Source organism: Eleutherodactylus coqui, chromosome 3, assembly GCF_035609145.1.
Source record: "Eleutherodactylus coqui strain aEleCoq1 chromosome 3, aEleCoq1.hap1, whole genome shotgun sequence".
Classification (NCBI taxonomy): Eukaryota; Metazoa; Chordata; class Amphibia; order Anura; family Eleutherodactylidae; genus Eleutherodactylus; species Eleutherodactylus coqui.
In genome coordinates this window covers 145,435,871-145,445,865 of record NC_089839.1, presented here as the reverse complement: position 1 = coordinate 145,445,865, position 9,995 = coordinate 145,435,871, and the positions used below count along the sequence as shown (strand labels likewise).

At 42.3% G+C, this 9,995-nt stretch overlaps 1 protein-coding gene across 1 annotated transcript in view; it reads right to left on the bottom strand.

Annotated features, from left to right (window-relative positions):
* Positions 1-9,085: 9,085 nt before the first annotated feature.
* The window catches only part of LOC136621044 (cytochrome P450 2D17-like), a 65,908-nt gene continuing 64,998 nt past the window's right edge, over positions 9,086-9,995 (bottom strand). Inside the window, exon 9 of the mRNA XM_066596227.1 lies at positions 9,086-9,918. Within this exon, the coding sequence (XP_066452324.1) occupies positions 9,737-9,918 (182 nt within the window). The 3' untranslated portion in view covers positions 9,086-9,736. The remainder of the gene's footprint in view (positions 9,919-9,995) is intronic.

Genomic DNA, 9,995 nt, shown 5'->3' with positions numbered 1-9,995 from the left:
TCCTTCTGCACATGCGCGCCCGATGACTGACATCGGGCGCATGCACAGAGGGGCTCAGGACCTGGGAAATTTAAAATCCCTCTACTCCTGGTTGCCATGTGTAGCCAGGAGCAGAGGGATGTCACCGGAGACATGATCACTGTTATCCAGAGGGATGTCACCAGAGACATGATCACTGTTATCCAATGGATAGCAGTGATCATTTAAAGTGTAAAAAAGTTTTTAAAAAAAGTGTAAAAAAGTAAAAAAGAAAAGAGTTTAAAACGCTTACATTTCATCTCCCCTCATGGATCGTATCCATGAGGGAGGATGAAATTATGTACCCAAGGCCCCCGGATTTATCCGCGGACCTTACCACAGCTTCTGCATACGCGGGCATCGCCAAAGCGGCAGACGCATGCGCAAAAGCCGTGAATTGCCAGGATAATTTAAAATCTCCCTGCTCTTGGATACAAAACTTAGCCGAGAGCCTGGAGATTTCACGGAGGGCCGCGGTGAGTGGTTTCTGATCACGTGTTCGCCGTTATCCAATGGATAATGGCGATCACGTAAAAGTTAAAAAAAACTTTTTACCGGAGGCCTCCGTATTTGAACCCTGACGGGTTCCTCCTCCGTGGAGCTTCCCGACATTCTGTGCATGCGACCGCTGCCAAAATGCTGGACACATGCGCAGGAGGCGGGGAGCCCAGGAGACTCAAAGTCTCCTTGCTCCCGGCGACCGACGGTCGCCGAGAGCCTGGAGCAGTGAGTGGTCCCCGGTCACGTGATAAAAAGGTAGCGATCTACCTTAGGCCGGTCTCACATGACCGGATAGGAATTACGGATTTCGCATGCGTCTGATCCGCGGTAATACACAGATCAATCGCATTGGATTGCACAATTCCGCTCACATTAGCGGGTTGGAATTGTGTAATCCACTCGCAGAAAAGAGAACGCAGCAGGTTCTATTTTACCTATGATATCCGCAGCATAGAGCCTGTTGTGCTCCATGGTCGTGGTTATACCGGCAGCCCATACACAACTACATTGTGTACAGGCTGCGGGTACCCGTGTCATCGCTAAGCGACGGTGCGGGAAATACAAAAAAAAAAGTGTACGGCACATGACTGCCTGTGTGAGTGCGCAGTTATGCGCAGTACATTACGTGTCCGTATGCAGCGCCATGGCAGGGCTCACAGCTGGGATCCGCTGCAGGCCTCCGCAAGCAGATTCCACTTACAGCCGAGTGAACCCGGCATTATTCAGATCGCTACCTGTAATCCGTAATTTACAAGAAGCCCGGGAACGCTCACCTTCTTGCAGTTCCAAGAGCAGCTTGTTGAGTGCCTTCTGTGTGAGACCGCCGCACCTCCGCAAAAGAGACTCAGCGCCACTTTTTAGGCTGGGTTCACACTGGGCAGATTTCGGGCGGAAATCTCGTGGTTTGGCCCAAGCGTAGAACCGCAAGATTTCTGCCAGGAATCCGCTGCTTCAAAACGCGCAGCACTTAGCCGCGGATTTTGAAGCGGCCTGGCCGCTTGCTTCTCCGCTCCGGCCGGTGCTTCCATAGAGGAGAGCCCAGACGGAATTTCTGCGGCAAATCCGCCCAGTGTGAACCCAGCCTTACACCCCATCCTTGGCACTGAGGTCAGAAGTACCCCACAAAAAGCATGAGGGGAGGGGGGATACCCGGTTTTATTGCCCGATGTACCCATTCCAACCAGGCCCCCTTAATTACCCATGTCTTTGAAAAAAAAACAAACACACAGTTCACATTATTGCTTTTATCTAAGATTTGGGGGAACGCCAAAAAGGGCACGGAGTGTGTGTGTGTGTGTGGGGGGGGGGGGGGGGGGGGGGTTAGGGAGTCAATTTTTTTTTCCCGCACAAGTGAGCAATGGGGCCTGGAATTTATTCAGTTGTGCCCTGAAATCCAACAGGTGTTCCCTGCATTAGGCCTAGCCATGTGTCCTTTAAGTAGATTAGGGCCACAATGGGTATGTTTCTGAACACGGGACAAACGGGGGTATCCATTTTGGGGTGAATGTCTTCATTCCTATGTACACTGTACAAAAAAGACTGGTTTTAAATTGACAGAATTACCCAAAAAATGAAAATCGCAATTTTTTCCTCCTGCTTTGCGTAGATTCATTCAAATACTGTGGTCAAAATACGCAGTACACCCCTAGATGAATTTGTTAAGGGGTCTAGTTTTCAAAATGGGGTCATTTGTGGGGCCTCTTTATAGTTTTGGCTGCTCAAGGGCTCTATAAGTGGGCAATGGGGCCTGGAATTAATTCAGTTGTACCCTGAAATCCAATGGGTGTTCCTACCAATATAGGCCTTGCCATGTGTCCTGTAAGTAGATTAGGGCCACTATGGGTATGTTTCTGAATACGGCACAAACAGGGGTATCCATTTTGGGGTGCAAGTTTTCATTCATATGTGTTGTACAAACAAAACTGTTTTTAAATTGACAATTGGCAAAAAATGAAAATCGTAATTGTTTTCCTACTGCTTTGCTTACATTTATTAAAAAATTGCATAGTGAAAATTCGCAGTAGACCCCTAGATGAATTCGTTAAGGGGTCTAGTTTTCAAAATGGGGTCATTTGTGGGGGTTCTCTACGGTTTTGGCCGCTCAAGGGCTCTACAAGTGGGCAATGGGGCCTAAATCACCTTCATGCAAAATGTCTGTTCTGAAAGCCACCGATTACTCCTTTCCTTTTGGGCCCCATTGTGCATCCAGACATAAGGTTAGGGCCATAATGGGTATGTCTCTGAACACGGGAGAAACAGGGGTATCCATTTTGTGGTGTAATTCTTCATTCATGTGCGTGCTGTACAAAAAAAAAGCTGTTTTTAAAATGACAGAATTGCCAAAAAACGAAACTCATAATTTTTTCCTTTTGCTTTGCTTGAATTCATTCAAAAATTGTGGGGTCAAAATGGGCAGTACACCCCTAGATCAATTTGGTAAGGGGTCTAGTTTTCAAAATGGGGTCATTTGTGGGGGTTTTCTATGGTTTTGGTCGCTCAACAGCTCTACAAGTGGGCAATAGGGCATAAAAGGCCTTCAAGCAAAATTTCTGTTCGGAAAGCCACCGACTACTCCTTTCATTTAGGTCCGCGTTGTCCATCGAGACATAAGATTAGGGCCACAATGGGTATGTTTCTGAACATGGGAGAAACAGGGGTATCAATTTGGGGTGCAAGTCTTCATTCATGTGTGTGCTGAAGAAAAAAAGCTGTTTTTAAAATGACAGAATTGCCGAAAAAACGAAAATCACAATTTTTTCCTTCTGCTTTGCTTGAAGTCATTCAAAAACTGTGGGGTCAAAATTGGCAGTACACCCCTAGATCAATTCGATAAGGGGTGTAGTCTTCAAAATGGGGTCATTTGTGAGGGTTTTCTATGGTTTTGGCCGCTCAAGAACTCTACAAGTGTGCAATGGGGCCTAAAAGGCCTTCAAGGAAAATTTCTGCTCTAATAGCCACCGACTACTCCTTTCATTTAGGACCCCGTTGTGCATACAAGCATAATATTAGGTCCCCAATGGGTATATTTCTGAAAACAGGACAAACAGGGGTATCCATTTTGGGGTGTCACTCCTTATTCTCATGTGCACTATAGAAAAAAAATATGTCTTTAAAATGACATTTTCAAAAATGTAAATTTTTATTTTTTCTCTTCTAAATTGCATTAACTCCTGAAAAAAAACCTGTGGTTTTAAAATACTCATAACCCCCCTCAGTGAATACATTAAGGGGTGTAGTTTTTAAATTGGGGTCATTTGTGGGGGTATCTATTATTCTGACACTCATGAGCCTTTCCAATCTTGGCTTGGTGCAGGAAAACAAAGTGTTCCACAAAATGTTGAAAAGTAATGTTAAATTTATACGCCTCCTAACTGGTTAAAAAAAAAACAAGAAAGTTTTTCAAATGTGCATTCAGAATAAAGTAAACTGATGGAAATATATACCTTAGCAAAAATTTGTACAGTATGTTTGCACATATTTGCGTAATTACAGTTAAAAATGTGAAAAAATGACAATTTTTTCAAAATTTTCCCAATATTGGCACTTTTAATAAATATTCATAAATTCTATCAGTCTATTTTTTCCACCTATATGAAGTACAACGTGTGGCGAAAAAACTGTCAGAATCACTTGGATATGTAAAGCCTTTACAGAGTTATGCTATGTTAAGTGACACGTTAGATTTTCAAAATTTGGCTCCGTCACTAAGGCGCAAACAGGCTTCGTCACTAAGGGATTAACAGTTCACCAAATTTTTTGTATACCTCTATGGTAGTCCGTCACTACCCAGCGCCTTATTATTTTAGGATGTCACTGCTTCCTGTAGCTCCTCCAGACTCACCGGGGCATCAAGAAATTTCCGCTGTTCCTGTGTTAGACAGAGAAGTGCTATGTCTGACAGATACTGTGCTATTTCTTTCTGAGTTTTTTGAAGTCTGGAGAAGTAAAGGTTGGTGTAAAATGAACATACTGTCTTGTCAATTGACCGTGTTTTAGAATTAACAGTTCCTTGACTATTGTTCAGGCTTGTAATTAAGGTAGAACCCGTTTGCGCTAGAACTATCACAACCAACATATGGCCAGTTCTTTCCCCGTCCTCAAAATAGGTCTGTTTCCGAAAACCATGTTTGTTAGCTGCCATCTCTAATGTGTAATTTTGCAGCATCTGCTGGGCCTCCTTCAAATTAGTTAGGGTCACAGGTGTACTATTATTCACTGTCATGGCTTCTGTGTTTACTAACCGGTTTTGGAGTTTTTGACCCATTGCGCGACGTCTCCACTTAATCTGTGTAATTTTTTGAATGAAGAGGCCTCTTAGATATGCCTTCATAGCTTCTCACCCTGTTAATATGACTATTTAGTGTAAAATATTCATCCAATAATTCCAAAATACTTGGGTGGTCTATAATATCTAACCAGAATGCATTTAACCTCCACAACATACATCCAGAACCACCTGCAGCTGCATGTTGTCTATCAATTAACATTGGTGAATGGTCTGAAAGCAATCAGGGCAAATACCTAACCACTGACACACTGTTGTGCAGCTGGTTATTAACCACTGCTAACTCAATACACGATAATGAGTGGTATGTACTTAAGTATCAGGTGTAATAATTAACACCTGGATTTTAAGTTCACCATAGATCCAACTGAAGCATTTCTTGTAGGAGGCGACCCAGTGGGGTCAAACGACTTTCATCATCAACGCCTATCCCAGGAGGCATCAACAAGAGAGTTAAAGCCTCCCACCCAAGAGAACGGAGGTATCTGGCATTTCTGCTATGAATTCCAGTATTTATTGCATAATTTCGCTATTGTATGGGGGTGGGATATATACCGAAATAAGCAAACACGTATAATTTATAGTGTAGGAAGACAAAACGCCCCTCAGAGTCAATCTTCTGTGGGATGGGATCGATTTATGTATTAATATGCTAACCCCCCTCAAATGACTTGTATGCATTGAATAAAAGCTGCCCCCCGCCCCAGGGGCGTAATTTGAAGCTCTCGGGCCCCAATGCAAAACCTGTAACAGGGCCCCCAACTGTAATGCTTTACTCATAGTACTGGGCTCCCTATATGGAGAAGAGAGGTCTTATGGGCCCCCTAAGGTTCTTGGGCCCGGGTGCAACCGCATCCCCTGCATCCTCTCTAGTTACGCCAGTGCCCCGCCCAGTGAACATTAACAGTATGTAGGTTCTCTCTGGTTAGATGTGTCTCTTGCAAACACAACACAAGCAGATGATATTGTTTTATCGACTGAAACACTGTGAGTCATTTTACAGGACCACTCATACCACGCACATTCCACGACACTACTGTGAATTTTTCAACCATTTACATAATTCTGTATATGTTAAAACACTCTGTGGCTTCCTGGACTACTCCCACAGACAGGTGGCCCCTTATTTGATGTTCCCATTAATTTAGCACTATAGACCTGTATACATGTAAAAGAGTAGAACATTAATAAGTACTTTCTAATACACAACCTATAAACTTGAGAAAAACTCTTAAACAGGCCAGGGCACCAGTTCTCCTGGCCTCATGTCCACGGAGGGGTGGGGGTTGAATCCCACCCTACCCATGGCAAGAGGAAATTACTTACCCATCTGGATCCTCTGCATGGCTGTGCGTGTCTTCCATCTTCTCCACAGTGAATGTGGGTGGGCGCGCCAGCACACGCAGTCGAGTTTTGTTTTTTTTAAAATCTCCTGCTTTCCTGCGGGATTTGTGGCCCGACTGCAATATCAGATGCGGGCAGGCCTGCAAGATCCGCAGAAAAATGGAGCATGCTGCGATCTGTTTTCAAGACCAAAAGGTCCACAAATCAAATGCTTAAATTCAGATGTAGGCGCACATGATTGGCCATGGGCGGCTTGAATTGTGGATCGTACCCTGTGCAGATTCCGCAATTCAATTCCCTCTTGGACATGAGGCCTAAGTTGAAGATCTTTGAGTGACAGTCTTGAAAAAAATGTTTTCAACCATTTGTAACTTTTTACTGCTCACTATATATTCAGGGTATTTTGTGTTAAATGTCACTTTAAGCCTTTATTGCCAATATATTAATTGCCATCCGGTACCGCTGGCCTACGGGGCGAGCGTCTTTCATTGCATTTTTTATTTTTAATTTGATCTAACCAATTAGCAATTTCTCTTCAGTTGTCAAAAAAGTGTGTGTGTCCCAAGTGCGACAATCTGTAATCTAGCTGGATAACATGGCATAAAGGATATTCAGACTTCATAGGCGGATGTTTACATCCTGAAAAGCTCCTCTTTTTTCTCTGGACCTCTGCATTACTCAATCTCTGGCCCCTGACCTCTCCCCATAGCATCTACACTTTGTACAGGACCATGTCAGCATGAGAACAGCAGCAGCTGCCCAACTGGAACTAGAGACTGAATGAAATGCATGTCCGTTTGCTGCCTGGCTGGAGGTCTACTGTGGGAATCATTATTACTATTAGCTTAGTGTCACATGGGCGATCATGATTTTGCCGCGGGAAAATCGTGTCTCTGTTCACTGCGATTTTTGAGTGTCAGTGGTGCTTTTTTTTTAGAGAATAATCTTGTGTCGCATTGCTGCCACCCGCTAAAAAGGCGCTTGATTTTTTGTTGCGTTGTGATGCAATAAAATGCAGGCTCCGTGGGGATACAACCTATTGATTTAAGTCCCAGCTCACTGTGGGCTAATGTGTCAAGTGGGTGGTCCTACTTAGTGATTCACAGCTATCTTTGCAGTCACACTTACACACTGGGTCGGATTGAAGGAAAGGCATAAAAGAGACATGCCTTGAGATCTCCACTACCCTGGGGACCTAGAGAACATGCACAGCCCTGTTCTATGCATCCAATGTTCCATAACTTTAGTAGGTAGGCATAGAATGGTCTCCACAAATTTTTTGTTGCCATTTCAGAGGGTCCTTTACCAAACACAGTGATTGAGTAGGACTGGATTCAAAAGCTCAGAATAAATTGAGATTTAAATGAATAAAATACAAGCTATACTAAATCTTTTTCCATAACACTAAATATCAATCTGCTTAGCCCCTCTATTGTTTAACCCCTTAAGGACCAAGCTGTTTTGTATCTTAATGACCAAACACTTCTTAGGGATTTTACCCATGTGGTGGTTTAACTGCCCTATTTTTTTTCCTTTAGCTATCAAAATTATTTTTGCTGTGTTTTTTCCCGTGACATATAGGGTGATTTTTTTAATACACTTTTCACTGATTTTTTTTCTGTTTTATTGGGGGTAAAATGCTAAAAAAATGATTTTTTTTTTAACATTTATAGTTAATGTTTTTATTTAATGAATTTATGCTAAAATAAAGTATGAGAATGGATTCCTCTATTTATTTTGGACGTTTTGATATATTGTATGTATGGTTTTGGTTTACAGGGCGCATACAGCGACGGTTTTTGTTGGCGTTGGCTTCATGCTATTTTCTTTCTTAAGTATGTATTGTTGTTTTATTCAGTTATTTTGTTTTATATGTGTTTTTTGTGCTTTTTACTATCTATGACCTCCATGACATCATGTAAGACCTCTGGGGGACATTCAGTTTTTTTTTTATTTGACACTTTCCCACTGTAGCTCGGGCATCCATAGGAGCCCCAATTACAGGGGAAAACAGTCCCTGCAGTGACAGTAGTCACTGGCAGAGCTATCCAGGGTCTAGTTTGACCCTCCAGCTCTGCTATAGCAGGGAATCTTGGGAGGTCACATGAAAGTTATAGTTTACTTTCACTTTGAGTACACAGTGCTCATTGAGCACTGTGTGCTCGGGGAAGCAGAAGGCAGGAAGGGTTACAAACCCCTCCTGCCTTCTTCTCTGGGTTATCAGCTGTTACTAACAGCTGAAAACCCGTTCCTCCCTCTGACTGATTGCAGACGGCAGGAGACGTAAAGCGTCGCCGTAATTTTACATACGGCAGGCTTTAAGCCCAGGATCAGGCGCTGTAAATTTACAGCGCCTGGTCCTAAACGGGTTAACATGCTGCGGGCAGATAGCGCAGTGTTTTCAGGTTTACTTTAAACACTTGATGGGTGAATCAAAACCACCTAGAAGCTGACTGAACTTGTATTTTAGATGGGTGTGATTTTGTCCTGTTATGCGGCTGTGAAAATCACGACAGCATAACAGGGTAAAACAAAACCATTGATTTGTTACCTCTATTGGGATTCTCACATTAAATAATAGTACGTGCGAGGAAAAAAATAGGACTTGCCCTATATTTCTCGCATGTAGTTAAAACTATGTACGATAAAGATAGGGCAGGACCTACCTTCCTTTTTTTTTCAAAGCCACGTGCACTAGCACTAAGTTTGAATAGTCAGCAAATGAACCAGAGTTTTGGGGTTTTTTTCGAATACGCCCCGTAGCAGCGAGTGCACTAGTGCATGTGCCTATGTGTTTTTGCTTAATAGAAGTAATAAACACAAGTAACAAATTAATTAACAAAGTCAGTGTCACATATTAACTCGAAAAGTGACCAAGAAATAATGCCGGATGTTTCTTTTTATGTTCTAAAACTTTTATTTGCTTTAAATTCTCAATGAAGGAAAATATATCTATGTATCAAAAACAGTGCTCTTCAAAATAGGCTATACTTTGTTATCTGATATTATGAGGCATTAAGCAAATGTTTATAGATGAACACATATTTAGTAGGATTAATACTTTATTTTTATTATATCCACTCGGTCCAGAAAAACGTAATTATTATAAGAATGATGAGCCCCTTTGTGCAAATTGAAAATTTGAATTTCTATAATTTCATTAGGGCAAAAACACATGGGCACATGTGATAATAAGGTTGCTGCTACGGAGCCTATTACAGCATAAACAAGGGTTTTTTTGTTTTTTTTTTTGACTATGCAAACTCCGCGCTCTTGTATGCAAGTTTGAATAAAAAAATCAGGAATCTAGGTCCTGCCCCATCTTTCTCACATGTTGTATTAACTGCGCATGAGAAAGATAGGGCAAGTCCTGACTTTTCTTGCGCGTAGCATTAATGTGCAAAAGTCCAAATTCAAATCAATTGTTTTGTTTCGTCCTGTTATGCGCCCGTGATTTTCAGGGCCATGTAACGGGACAAAATCATGCCCATCTGTTTAAGCCCTTCATTGAAATTCTATTCCATAACTAAAGAGAACCAAAGTGGTAGATTCAGTTATATACATTCAGATCTCCCTCTGTTTGAAAAGTTATACCCTAGCTACAACACGAATATTGTAGGGATGTGGACTTTGTGTTAGCGCATAGAAAGGATCTTCGCTTGGACGAGGTTGGTCACTTGGTATCTCAAATGTAAGTTGCTGTAAAAAAGTGGTAAAAAATAGGAAGAGTTCCATTCTGGCAAGTTGTTCTCCCAAGCAAGCCCTCCGACCTACAAGAGAAAACATATTTTCTGCATATTAGTAAACATTGCAGGCTAAAACAATTTGAGGGACTAATGGACTGACA